Source organism: Oratosquilla oratoria, chromosome 21 (genome assembly GCF_046742065.1).
Source record: "Oratosquilla oratoria isolate Oo_2021 chromosome 21, ASM4674206v1, whole genome shotgun sequence".
NCBI classification, from domain to species: domain Eukaryota; kingdom Metazoa; phylum Arthropoda; class Malacostraca; order Stomatopoda; family Squillidae; genus Oratosquilla; species Oratosquilla oratoria.
In genome coordinates, this window is record NC_134797.1 from 19,292,954 (window position 1) to 19,307,764 (window position 14,811).

At 41.2% G+C, this 14,811-nt stretch overlaps 1 protein-coding gene across 9 annotated transcripts in view; it reads left to right on the forward strand.

Annotated features, from left to right (window-relative positions):
- Positions 1-14,811, forward strand: part of LOC143036734 (peroxisomal acyl-coenzyme A oxidase 3-like) — a 98,679-nt gene that overhangs the window by 70,182 nt on the left and 13,686 nt on the right. For 8 of the 9 annotated variants that reach the window (XM_076204416.1, XM_076204415.1, XM_076204413.1 and 5 more), the window contains exon 7: positions 7,714-7,829. In XM_076204416.1, the coding sequence (XP_076060531.1) occupies positions 7,714-7,829 (116 nt within the window). Of the gene's footprint in view, positions 1-7,713; positions 7,830-12,108; positions 12,171-14,811 lie in introns of those variants that run through there. The other variant, XM_076204419.1, reaches the window with a different exon arrangement.

Here is a 14,811-nt window from a genome sequence, read left to right on the forward strand (position 1 = left end):
ATCCCAATAAAGACCCAACAATCCCAACATCACACCACTGAACGCCTAATACTTAAACTTGTCACACCACATATTCCCCTTGCTGACTCACAACACGGTTTTAGGCCACTACACTCCACAAACACTCTTCTGACAAACCTCACACAAAGGATTTTAGATGGCATCAATTCAGATAGGCCTCACCAAAGAACACTTCTTATAACATTAGACATTAGTAAAGCTTTTGATGCTATCCCCCGCCACAACCTAACAAATAAAATATATAACACAGACATGCACAATAACACCAAAAGATGGCTGGCCAATTATCTGGCAGGTAGGAATGCTTACGTGTCATATAATGGCCAATCATCGCACATCAGAAACATTAAAAACGGAGTACCACAGGGCTCAGTTCTATCCCCCACACTATTTAATCTATACATGCATGACTTACCCACGCCAGACACTTCAGAAATACAAATCTCTTCCTACGCAGACGACATAACAATCACATGCACACATCGTAACACAGACAAAGCTGCAGAAATAATCCAGCCATACCTTGACACACTCAACACATGGTTCATCACAAACAGACTCAAAATAGCTCCAACCAAATCTACAGCAACACTTCTCACCAACTGGACAAAAGAACACAAATACATACCTCATCTCTACATCAACAACACTCTAATACCACACACAAACACACCGAAAATTCTTGGTGTAACATACGATACATCCATGTCTTTCAAACAACACATCACAAACATAAAAAACAAATGCACACCCAGACTTAACGCACTTAAGTCAATCACTGGAACAACATTTGGATTGTGGTACTCCCCCAGGTAGGCGTAGTTCCTCCTTGGGGATCGGTGCCATCTGCGTAGAGCTGATGGCCAGGGGTGGTTGCTGCTGATTGGCCCCCAACTCTTGGGGTTGGGGGGTGGTCCCACGACGTAGACGTTGCAGCTCCAGGACCAATATACACAATCATGCACGCAAACAACACAACATACACTCTATAAAGGATTTGTGGGAAAACCCAGTTTCGGCTGTGGCCTTCCTTGGGGAGGCGGGACTGCTCGGACAGACAGTCTAGGGAACGACAACAACAACAACAACAACATTTGGACAAAACAAAGAAACTAATATAACAATATACAAACAATGCATACGCTCAGTGTTGAATTATGCGAGTCCTGCATGGGCTCCTAATCTCAGTGAGACACACCACAACACCCTTCAAATCATACAAAACAAAGCCCTAAAAACAATTACAGGCTGCACAAATACAACACCTACAGACCATTTACACCATGAAACAAAAGTCCTCAAAGTCAAGGACCACCTCGACATGAGAGGCACACAAACACTTGCCGCAGCCACCACAAACACATTACACCCGCTACACTACATAGCAGAACACCCACACACACCAAGAAACATTAAAACAACACCCAAAGACCTTTATCACACACAGATACTCTCTTCTCTTCCTCCACAACCACCAAATACCAGCCTCCGGAAACATATTCATAATCATATCACTCACCGCTCCATTAACACACTGAAAGACAACACACTGCTGCATGCCAGACCCCCTGATATCCACACTTCTGAATCCTCTCTCCCACGAAAGGACAGAGTCCACTTGGCCAGACTGCGGTGCGGTCACCACCCAGCACTTCTAAGCTACCAGAAGAGGCTGGATGACCGCATTGTGAACAGCTGCCCAGGATGTAACACTTCACCCCATACCATACAACACATAATGGAAGACTGCATTATACACAATCATGCACGCAAACAACACAACATACGCTCTATAAAGGATTTGTGGGAAAACCCAGTTTCGGCTATGGCATTCCTTGGGGAGACGGGACTGCTCGGACAGACAGTCTAGGGAACGACAACAACAACAACAACAACATCACACCACTCAATAACACTTCTCTGCAACCACTCCAAAGTCATTGAATGCCTCATACTTCAACTCATCACATCACATATTCCCCTTGCTGAATCACAGCACAGTTTTAGGCCACTACACTCCACAAACACTCTTCTAATAAACCTCACTCAAAGAATATTAGATGGCATCAATTCAGATAGGCCCCATCATAGTAAAGCTTTTGATGCTATCCCCCACCACAATATAACAAACAAAATATATAACACTAAATAACACTAAAAGATGGCTGGCCAATTATCTGGCAGGCAGGAATGCTTATGTGTCATATAATGGCCAATCATCTTACACCAGAAACATTAAGAATGGAGTACCACAGGGCTCAGTTCTATCCCCCACACTCTTTAATCTATACGTGCATGATATACCCACACCAGACACCTCAGAAATACAAATCTCTTCCTATGCAGGCAACATAACAATCACATGTACACATTGTAACACAGACAAAGGCGCAGAAATGATACAGCCATACCTTGATACACTCAACACATGGTTCATTACAAACAGACTCAAAATAGCCCCAACCAAATCTACAGCAACACTTCTCACCAACTGGACAAAAGAACACAAATACATTCCTCATCTCTATATCAACAACACTCTAATACTACACACACACACACACCGAAGATTCTTGGTGTAATATACAATACATCCATGTCATTTAAACAGCACATCACAAACATAGAAAATAAATACACATCTAGACTCAACACACTTAAATCAATCACTGGAACAACATTTGGGCAAAAAGAAACTAATACTACAATATACAAACAATGCACATGCTCAGTGATGAATTATGCGAGTCCAGCATGGGCACCCTTCAGACTATACAAAACAAAACCTTAAAAACAATTACAAGCTGCACATAACAACACCTACAGACCATCTACACTATGAAACAAAAGTCCTCAAAGTCAAAGATCACCTTGACATGAGAGGCACACAAACACTTGCTGCAGCCTCCACAAACACAGCACACCTGCTACACTACTTAGCAGAACACCCACACACACCAACAAATATAAAAAAAACAACACCCAAATACCTATATCACACTCAAATACTCTCTTCTTTTCCTCCACAACCACCAAATCCCAGCCTCTGGAAACATATTCATAATTATATCACTCACTACTGCATTAACACACTAAAAGACAACACATTGCTGCATGCCAGACCCCCTGATATCCACCCTTCTGAATCCTCTCTCCCACAAAAAGACAGAGTCCACCTGGCCAGACTGTGATGCAGCCACCACCCAGCCCTTCTAAGCTACTAGAAGAGACTGGATGACTGCATTATGGACAACTGTCCAGGATGTAACACTTCACCCCATACTATTCAACACATCATGGAAGACTGCATTATACACAATCACGCACGCAAACAACACAACATACACTCCATAAAGGATTTGTGGGAAAAAACCCATTTCGGCCGTGGCATTCCTTGGGGAGATGGGACTGCTCAGACAGTCTAGGGAGCAACAACAACAACAACATTCAAACACATGCAGTGCTTATCAGCCCAAAGATGCTGCTTCCTTGTGAGTATACAAAGATACACATATGAGTTTTTCAAGCATGAAACACCAATGTACTCTGTATGCCAGAAACTTGCCGTGTCAATGGCATTTCCCTCCTTTCAGCTATTAGTGGTCATGTTCCAATCTTAACTTATCCTACCCCTTGTAAACCATTTGACTCATTCACTGTTGATATCCTTATGTTATCACTTATCGACAGCAGAAACCAATACCTCTTTGTCTGTGTCGATCATTTTTCATGATTCTGTATTCATTCCCCCCCTACCAGACAAGACAACACAACATGTGGCAAAGACACAAACTCAAAAGCCCCTTCACTACACCAAAAACTCTGATTTCTTACAATGGGACTGAGTTCAACAATGAGATTCTTTTGCACATTTGTAATTACTTTCAAATCACTATTGCTTATCACCCTAGTTGAAATGGTTAGTTGAATGCCAGAATAGAAATATTCTCAATGCTCTTTGACACCTTGCTTCTGATCTTCACAATTCTTGGGATGAACATGTCCCCATGATTCAAGCTTGCATAAATAGTTCAATTAACAGGTCAATATCAGAATGACCTCATTTTGTCCTCTTTGGCTTGGACAAAAACCTCCCATATGACCTTCTTTCAGAATTACCTCCTATTTACAATTTCAATGATTATGTCAAGGTCATAATAACAGATTTCAATAATTTTTTCAAAAGAATCCATTATACTTTTCATCTGACTAAAGATAAAATGGTCTGTCTGCATAATAAAATAGCCAGAGCTTGTACCTTTGAACTTGGAGACATTGTTTACACCCTCAACCACATCCCCACCTTGAAGCTCTTCCCTAAATTCTCTGGACCCTATCGTATCATTGGACTTGAGTCAAAGAACAAAGTCAAAGCATTAGGTTTCATGATCTTATAGAGACTGTCTTGCACAAAGATCATATCAAAAGAGTCCCCCATGGCCTTGACATAGGGACAGTCCCCACACAAGCTCATACTATCCCTACAATAGAGGACCGTCACCAATCCTCTCCACGGCAACCTCCTGTTCCCCTACCCTGCTACAATCTTTGAAATCAAGCGAGAACTTCATAAGTGTACATTTTGCCTAGGTGAATTGAAATGATATCTACTTCTGCATGCTCATACAATTAAGTCAATTTTGTTTTAATCACGAATATTTCCCAATACCACCATTATTCCAACATTATGTATATCCATCTTCATGCCAAAATTCTGCAAAGGCCTTGTATTATTTCTTATCTTCCCTGAGCATTAACCTCACTGTGGTCAGTGAGTGGTAGCTAAGCTGAGCATCAGTTGCAAGATGATTGAAAGAAAGATTCAATCCTTTAAATGTCCAACATGCACATGCATACACACATGCATTTGGTGCAAGAGGGAACATCCAACATCTTCAGACAACTCCCAAGGGACCTGCCATTGTGCTCAGGGTTTGACAGTGGTCAGAGGGGCCAGGCATTTCTGACCTCACCAGGACACCTGGCCAAGCAATTGAGACATCTGTGTCCAACATTGCCAATCTACCAGATCAACATACATCAACACTTTATCAACATATGTAAAACACATACTTTTTTTATGTTTCCTTTTTGTAATATTATCCTATGCATGGATACTGAGTGTCCAGACTTAGTCCATGCATTGTACATTGTAGATATAGGAGAACAATTATTATAGTTAAGTGTAGTGACAACTGCCACTTTATACGTGTAAATAGAATTTTGCAACCCCTCCCAAGTTCTGCTCAGGGTTGTTCCATGATTGTATACCAGTTGGGACAAAGACATTAAAGCTAATGAAACATCATCTTGTTTGTCTTACCAAACTCAATGTAGACCACACAACAAATCTGCATTAGAGACTAATTTCCTTTTGTAAAGGAATGCTGAATCACTCTTAACCTTCACCTCCTTTTTGCTTCCCTCCTTCAGTCTCTTCTCTACTGCCCATGTAACTCTAATCTCTTTACTTTCCCACACCTGCAAAGACAGGTTGATGTTGGGGTCAGTTAGAATACCATACATATATTTATATATAATTAAAGATAAACTTCATTCAATTTGGAACTTTTGTCAGTTTTTTGGCCGAGCCAACAGAATTGATCGAGGTACTATGTTTCCTGACATTTTGAAGAATGGGCGTATAAGATATTGTCTTCGCGTTCTTCTTCTTCTTCGCTTTCTTCTTCTTCTTCCTCACGTTCTTCTTCGCGTTTTTCTTCGCGTTCTTCTTCGCGTTCTTCTTCGCATTCTTCTTTGCGTTCTTCTTCGCGTTCTTCTTCCTCGCGTTCTTCTTCGCGTTCTTCGCATTCTTCTCATTCTACTTTGTGTTCTTCTTCGTGTTCTTCTTCGCGTTCTTCTTCCTCGTGTTCTTCTTCGCGTTCTTCGCATTCTTCTTCTCATTCTACTTCGTGTTCTTCGCGTTCTTCTTCGTGCTGGGGATTAAAAATAAACTTCACTCAATTTGGAACTTTTGTCAGTTTTTGGCCGAGCCAACAGAATTGATCGAGGTACTATGTTTCCCGACATTTTGAAGAATGGGCGTATAAGATATTGTCTTCGCGTTCTTCTTCTTCTTCTTCCTCGCGTTCTTCTTCGCGTTCTTCTTCGCATTCTTCTTTGCGTTCTTCTTCGCGTTCTTCGCATTCTTCTTCGTGTTCTTCGCGTTCTTCTTCCTCGCGTTCTACTTCGCGTTCTTCGTGCTGGGGATCCCGTGTTGGGGTTTCGCCCCGAGGCCGAGGACGAAGGGGAAAACGAGGGATTTGAGCGCGGAAAGCTGCGGCCGTAGGCCGCTGTTTGCGCAGCCAAGCCCCCGGCCGAGCCAACAGAATTGATCGAGGTACTATGTTTCCCGACATTTTGAAGAATGGGCGTATAAGATATTGTCCCGTGGCCTTAAAGATGAACATATGGAATTATTTCCAAAATTGTACAAAAACATAAAAAGGTTAAAACCTTTAATAGCTATGATAAATGATTTCCAACGTATAGTTCGAAAGTTTGGTGAGCTATTAAAGGACAATCCTGATGACAAATATTCTGGCTCAAGGGAAGAGTATCTTAGTTTACCAGCTAATAAAGAAGACATTGAAGAAAAAGCGTATAGCTGTCATAGAATTTGGTTGTCTTGCTACTACAACATGTCCAATGACGGCAAATCAGCTTTAGCTTTTGAGAGAAAACGACAGAGGCATTATTGGATGTGGGTTACTAAAACAAAGGGAATAGAAAGACAAGAGGTTTTTCGTAATAAGATATTGTCCCGTGGCCTTAAAGATGAACATATGGAATTATTTCCAAAATTGTACAAAAACATAAAAAGGTTAAAACCTAGAATAGCTATGATAAATGATTTCCAACGTATAGTTCGAAAGTTTGGTGAGCTATTTAAGGACAATCCTGATTACAAATATTCTGGCTTAAGGGAAGAGTATCTTAGTTTACCAGCTAAACTGTGAGCGAAGCGAGCTCCTAGTGCTGCAGGCCAAAGCGGTGACGTTAGTCACCACCGAAGATCGCTTGTTATATGTTAGAAAAGACAAACTAGGAGGGGTAGGGGTGTTGTAGCATAGCAATATCATCTTTTCCCCCACAGTAATGAAGGTGACTGAGTTAAAAAAAGATTGTATTTAATCTAATTTAATTCATATATATCTTGTACATGTGAGAGAAATTTGCTAATAGCAGTGACATCAATGCGATAATTTTTATGACAGTTGCATGCAGGATTCGAACCCACTGCTCTCAGCCACCCGTAAGATCGACTTTCGCAGAGCCTTAGACCATTACACCACAGAAACTTCTGTGGTGTAGTGGTCTAAGGCTCTGCAAAAGTCGATCTTACGGGTGGCTGAGAGCAACTGTCATAAAAATTATCGGATATCTTGTACATATTTTGACATACTCTGTATTCTCAGTTTTAATCTGCAGTCATAGGTCAAGTTTCAACATTTTCTTCCACTTTTTTCTCTTTTAGCTCTTCATTACACTATTTGGTTCCTCTCCTCCCCTGTCCAGCAATTGTATTATTATTTTGTTTTTTAATTTCCAATCATCAGATTTGATTTCTGTACATTTTGGAGCACTTTGAAGTATTTCTTCCATATCCATTATATAATACTACTTTTGAATTTAAACATTTCACTCTGAAATTTATGAATGTATATCAGTTATCTCTTATTCAAATTTCAGTGTTATGATGTTTGAAAAATATGCCATTCCAAGAGAGAATCTTCTCAATCGTACTGGAGATGTTACACCTGAAGGAACATATGAGTCACCTTTTAAAGATCCTAATAAGAGATTTGGTGAGTGCTTTTTCTTCCTTGATTGTATTTTGTTTTGGTCTTCATTCAATTATATAATTTGCATTGTCTCTAGTAAAGATCAATATACAAGGCAAAAACAGAGGAAGTAAACCTAATAATGATGCATTTGTTGTCATTTATAGATTGAAGAGATGTTTGCCTTTCACATTATAATTTTTTTTCTGTTCTAGTACCTTATGATTCATAACAGTTCTGAAAGATTTATGATATTGATGAACTAATGAAGAAATTATAGTCATAAGTTATAGTTTTCCTGTTATTTACTCTTTTTTTTAAGAAGTTTGAGTGCAGTAAAGTGTTATTATATCATAACAGGATGGATCATGAACTTCACATTACTTACCAATATTTTATGTATATAAATAGAATAATTGATACTGGTAACAAAATTATTTTATAATCACAAAAGTATGCATACAAAGTGGGATGACAAAAAAGGAGAGATAGAGAAATGGAAAGAGGGAGTTGGGTTGTTGTTGTTATTGTCATTATTGTTGCCATTTCCTAGACCATTGTTTCTCAACCAGGGTTCCCCGGAACCCTAAGGTTCTGCAAAAGATCCCTAAGGGTTTTGTAAGAACAAGTGAGATAAACTAATGCATACAAGGCTTTTTCCCCCTTACAAGGAAGGTAGCCAAAAAGGAAAAGGCATAAAATCATACCCACCCATTCTATCCCTGAATACACTCCACACCCCTCCATCCTCCCTCTTATCTTAGCACCTCCTGGATGACGGGTCATCCCTGCACCTTGTCCACTGCCCTGGGTCAGAAGCAGTGTCGCAAGACACAGCACATCCACAGCAAGGCCGCTTCATTAAATCGGCAACCCCCCCTCTCCGTCCCCCAATGCATAAAAGGAGAAGACGGGGAGAAATCCCTTTGGGCTGCGTCAAATTTTGCTCACACATACTACGTCACCCCCCATCCCCCTGCCCATTCCACCTCATGCATCACAACATCATCCATATACAACCATTCTCCATTCACCCCTGTCTTCCGTCCTTTCCCGTCCTTCCTCAACAGACATTCCCCTCTTCCCAAAAGCCCCCTTCACCCCATCCATCCACCTCATCCTAGGATGTCCCTTCATGTTCACTCCCTCCACATCTGCCTTCCATACCTCTTTTACTAGTCTTTCTTCACTCATTCTTTCCATGTGTCCAAACCATCCTAAAATTCTTTCATCAACCCTATCTCCCAACTCCCTTTCCACCCCTGTTCTTCTCCTCACCTCATTTCTCACCCTATCTAGCCTAGTAACCCCCATCATACTTCTCAGACACCTCATATCAAACACATTCAAACTCCTTCTCTCTTCCTCTCTTATGTTCCATGTTTCTGCCCCATACAGTGCTGTTGGGACAATCACTCCTTCATACAGTCTCCTCTTAGCATCCATTCCCAAATGTCTTTTCCTCATTACACTCTTCAATCCACCAAGGCATTTGCTCGCTTCTCTCAATCTACTTTTGATTTTTTATTTAATTTCATATACGTAATATAATTAAACACGCATGACATATTCTTGGTTATTGTAATACAGTATACCCTCACTCATTCGCAGTTCACCTTTCATGGCCCCGCATACTTGCGGATTTTGCTTTCAATTTTTTTTTTTTTTTCATAATTTTGGCAATTTCGTGAATTTCTTAGGCCATTTTTTTTTAGCAGAAAAATGCTCACATTCACCCTAACTGGTAAAGAAAGGGAAAAGTTATGCTGTGGTAGGACACCATTACAGAGTGAATGAAAGCACCATGTGTTACATAAAGAAAAATGAGAAGGCAATGAGATCTAGTGTAGCATCGAGTTTTTGTGGAAGTGCTAAGATGGTGAATGTTGTATGAAACAATGCAATCGTCAGGATGGAATCTGCTTTAGCATTCTGGATACAAGACTTAAGGAAAAAAAATATCCCTTTGGACGCAAAGATGATTCGTAAGAAGGCACCAAATTTATATTCTAAATTCAGTGGAGGCAATGAAGGAGAACCACAACCAGGTCCATCAACAGCATCAGATGCAGAAGAATTTCAAGCCAGCAAGGGTTGTTGTTGTTGTTGTTGTCGTTCCCTAGACTGTCTGTCCGAGCAATCCCGTCTCCCCAAGGAATGCCATAGCCGAAACTGGGGTTTCCCACAAATCCTTTATAGAGCGTATGTTGTGTTGTTTTCGTGCATGATTGTGTATAATGCAGTCTTCCATTATGTGTTGTATGGTATGGGGTGAAGTGTTACATCCTGGGCAGCTGTTCACAATGCAGTCATCCAGCCTCTTCTGGTAGCTTAGAAGTGCTGGGTGGTGACCGCACCGCAGTCTGGCCAAGTGGACTCTGTCCTTTCGTGGGAGAGAGGATTCAGAAGTGTGGATATCAGGGGGTCTGGCATGCAGCAGTGTGTTGTCTTTCAGTGTGTTAATGGAGCGGTGAGTGATATGATTATGAATATGTTTCCGGAGGCTGGTATTTGGTGGTTGTGGAGGAAGAGAAGAGAGTATCTGTGTGTGATAAAGGTCTTTGGGTGTTGTTTTAATGTTTCTTGGTGTGTGTGGGTGTTCTGCTATGTAGTGTAGCGGGTGTAATGTGTTTGTGGTGGCTGCGGCAAGTGTTTGTGTGCCTCTCATGTCGAGGTGGTCCTTGACTTTGAGGACTTTTGTTTCATGGTGTAAATGGTCTGTAGGTGTTGTATTTGTGCAGCCTGTAATTGGCAGCAACCACCCCTGGCCACCGGCCAGCAAGGGTTGGTTTGATCGGTTTGTAAAACGTTACCAACTACAAATTGGAAAATCCCTCAGAGAAGCTGCAGAGAAGTATCCCGAGACCTTTAAGCAACTCATTAAGGAGAAGGGATTCAAGCCAGAGCAGGTATTCAGCATGGATGAAACAGGGTTGTTCTGGAAGAAGATGCCTTCCAGAACATTTCTCATGAAGGATAAAATGAAAGCCCCAGGATTCATAACACAAAAGGACAGAGTGACACTTATTATGTGTGGCAATACTGCTGGCTGGATGATGAAACCTGGTCTCATTTATAAATCTGCAAATCCCAGGGCTCTCAAGAGCAAAAATAAAAACACTTTGCCTGTCTTCTGGATGCATAATTCCAAGGCCTGGATTACAAAGGTCCTGACATCCAACTGGTTTCATCAGTGCTTCGTCCCTCAAGTGGAAGAATACTTCCGTAAAAAAGGAATGGAATTTCATGTGTTGCTGCTCATGGATAATGCTGGTGGTCACCCTGTGAATTTGTATCATGAAGGAGTCCAGATTGAGTTTCTCCCTCCCAACACCACATCACTCCTCCAGCCCATGGATCAAGGGGTGATTCATGCATTTAAGGCACTTTACACTGGGAACTGTCTTCAGCAATTAGTTGATGCCATAGATGAGGAAGAGGATTTCCAGTTAAAAGTGTACTGGCGCAATTTCACAATTGCATCGTGCCTGACAGTCATACACAAGGCACTTCAAGACATGAAAAAAGAAACTCTAAATGCATGTTGGAAAAAAACTGTTGCCAGAATGTGTACATGACTTGCAAAGGCTTCTCACCCGATGAAATTCATCATGATGCTGTCAACAAGTCAGTGAAACTGGCACAGTTAATCGAGGTTGATGGCTTTGATGATGTAACTCACGAGGAGTTCAATGAACTCATTGATACCCATTCTCAGCCTCTGATGGATGAAGATTTGGCAGAGCTGACGAAGTCTGCAGAAGAAGAAGAAGAAGAAACAGAGGACCAGGAAAACCCATCACAAGAGGAAGAGGATGAGGGTCTGACTCTAGAACGGTTGGCTGAACTCATGTGAACAGCAAAGGAACTGCAAGAGAAAGCTAAATCATGGGACCCTTACATGGTTCGTTCCCTAGAGTTCTCAAATGCAATTGATTCATCCATGTCAACATACAAAACCCTTTTCACCACTATGAAAAAACAATGAAGCCTAACGAAGGTCAAGAAAAGTAACCAAGCCACACCCGAAGAAAATACTACACCACCTCCTGATTCTCCTGAAGAAACAACACCTCCTCCTGAAGAAACAACACCTCCTCCTGAAGTGCCTGAAGAGGAGGAATTGCCTGAACTTCTGTAAAGCAGCAGTTAAGCTGTGCCATACATCAGTGTTACCATAATCATCCTCATCGTATGGTACAGCAAATTTCATCATCATCATTATCATTCATTGTTGGTGAGTACAATAAAATAAAAATGTTTTTATTTTATCATTAATAAGTACATATTGCTTCTGACCTAGGGCAGTGGACGAGGTGCAGGGATGACCCGTCATCCAGGAGGTGCTAAGAAGAGAGGGAGGGTGGAGGGGTGTGGAGTGTATTCAGGGATCGAATGGGTGGGAATGATTGTATGCCTTTTCCTTTTTGGCTACCTCCCTTGTAAGGGGGAAAAAGCCTTGGTATATGTATGTACATATTATACTGCATTATTACTGTTTTTATTTTATCATTACTACATATTACTACATTATTACTGTATTAATGAGTAAGACTGTCTTTAGAATGTGTTTGGAAAGCATATTTTAGCGTATATAATATCATACATAGGCGTTTTAAAACTGCATCAATAATTTGTGGGTTTTCGGGATTTGCGGGAGGGGAAGAAATGTAATCCCTGTGAATAGCGGGGGGATACTGTAATGTAATACAGTAATATGTTGTTACGATGAAAATAAAATGAGAAAGATATGGTATATGTTTTTTTTTTTTTTTTTTTTTTTTTTTTGTGCAGGGGTTCCTTGAGACATGCAATTTATTTTAATAGTTACGCAAGGGTAAAAAGGTTGAGAAATGCTGCCCTAGACTGTCAAGCCAAACAGTTCCAAGTCCCTGAGGGGGTTGGATTGATTTTAGTGCCATACATCATGGTAATGTGGTGGAGGACGAGGCAACTCTTCATCCCTAAGGTGCTGAGCAGTGAAAAAAATACACAGGAGCGACGAGCGATTTCGCTCAGGAAAGTTCCAATGTCGTTCTCGCAAATCCAATAGCGGGAGCGATCCCCCACAAAAAAATCGCTCCCGCGGCAAGATTCAATGTTTTTCATGCATTATCCATCATTTGGCAATCCCAGAATCCCATCACCATTGATGAAAGGATCAGAGCAAACACAACTTACCTGTGATCAATCATTGCATTATCAATTGATATAAACGCAATGCATCGATCAACTTTAATTTGTTGATGTATGTACATATGTGTACAGCTGCTAGAGTTCAATGGCTTACCTAGCCTAACTTCGTATCAGCTGCATGCGCGCGTTTACTAGTACATGTTGACTAGACTCTACATGACTATCGTGCTACATATTGTTGCTAGTTGCGAATTGCATGGCACCTGTATGCAGGGAAGTTCATTGGTTGCATGCAGCTAGCTGCCCAATCAACGCGCTGACTACATGTACAATGCACCATACCCAATACCACATCACTGCATGCATACGTACACTGTACATATGCAAACTCACTCCGACATGAGTAATTAGTTAGCCTTCCAATAGTTTGAAGGAAATCAAACCTGCAAAAACATGGCTCTGGAAGTATCAAAAATGGCTTTGGTAATTAAAAAAAATGGCTCTGGTGAAATTTAAAAAAAAAATTAAAATGGCTCTAGAAAAAAAAAAGTATTTTTTTCCCTGGTGCTGAGATGGGAGGGGTGGTTAATTAGGGTTTGATTGTATGATGTGAGTATGAGCTTTGACTTGGCAACCCATCTCATAAAGAGGAAGAGTCTTTAGTGTGTATGGGAGTATTCAAGGCATACACCCACCCCACTTCCATCTCACACCCATCAGAACCCATTCATCTTCCCTTTCATCTTAGCATCTCATGAATCAAAGGTCATCCCTGTTCTCTGCCTCCTTATTTGGGTCACTGGTAATGAAACGAGACAACACCTCCACAGCAGGGCCCTGTAGCTTTGACTTGGCAAGCCCCCTTAGTATGTGTATATATGTAAATGGTGGGATCAATGATGGGTATTTGCTAGTGGTGGTCTTCCAAGATGGATGGCAGAGAATAATTTCCCTGCTGCCCAATTTAAAAATCCATCAACCCCCTCACCTCCATCTGCTGCACGTGCAGGCCTGAGGGATTGGCACTTTGTTTTTGGACTGACTGGGGCCAAGATAGCTCTATCAACTTTAATTGTATTTCTCATACCTTTTCACACATGAAGAGCTGACAACTGATGACATAGAAACAGTCCCACACCAACACAACACAGACAACATTCCAAAGTTTTTTCTTCTAGAGATCTGTGTGGCAGGGGAGGGGGACAAGGACCATTGCTGGCTCCTGTGGGTTTTCCATTTAGTGAAACTTTAGGCAACACAGCAAGACAGCTCTTCTGCAGCAGGGCCAAACAGCTAGAGCTGGTTTACCCCATTGTTTAATTATATGGCGATCACCTTGCCTCACACACTCAAGAAATTTACAAAGCAGACAAGAATGTCCTTTCAGGCCACATCATTTCTTCATCCATTGAAAATCATTCTCCACTTCCTCCTATCTTGTGTATTCTGTCTCCCTTGTTCATGAGACATTCCTGTTACATCCAGTGCCCCTTCACCCCATCTAACCACTTCATCTAAGGTTCACTTCATTCACTTCTGCTTTCTGCACTTTTTGTTAGTTTTTTCTCTCTCATTCTTTCTATATACCCATACCATCAGAGCACATTGATCTATCCTGGCTGCCACCTCTATTTTCCACCCCTGCCCTCTGTCTTGCCTCCACATTTTTCACTCTATTCACTTTTGTAACACTAACAAATCTTCTTTTAAACACTTAATTTTAAACACATTTAGGTAGTTCCTTTCTCCCTCCTTCAAATTCAAAGTTTCCTCTCCATACAATGTCATAGGTACAATCACTCTTTCATACAATCTTTTCTTTATACCCATCCCCAGATACCTACTTCTCATAACACTTTCATTTCCTCCA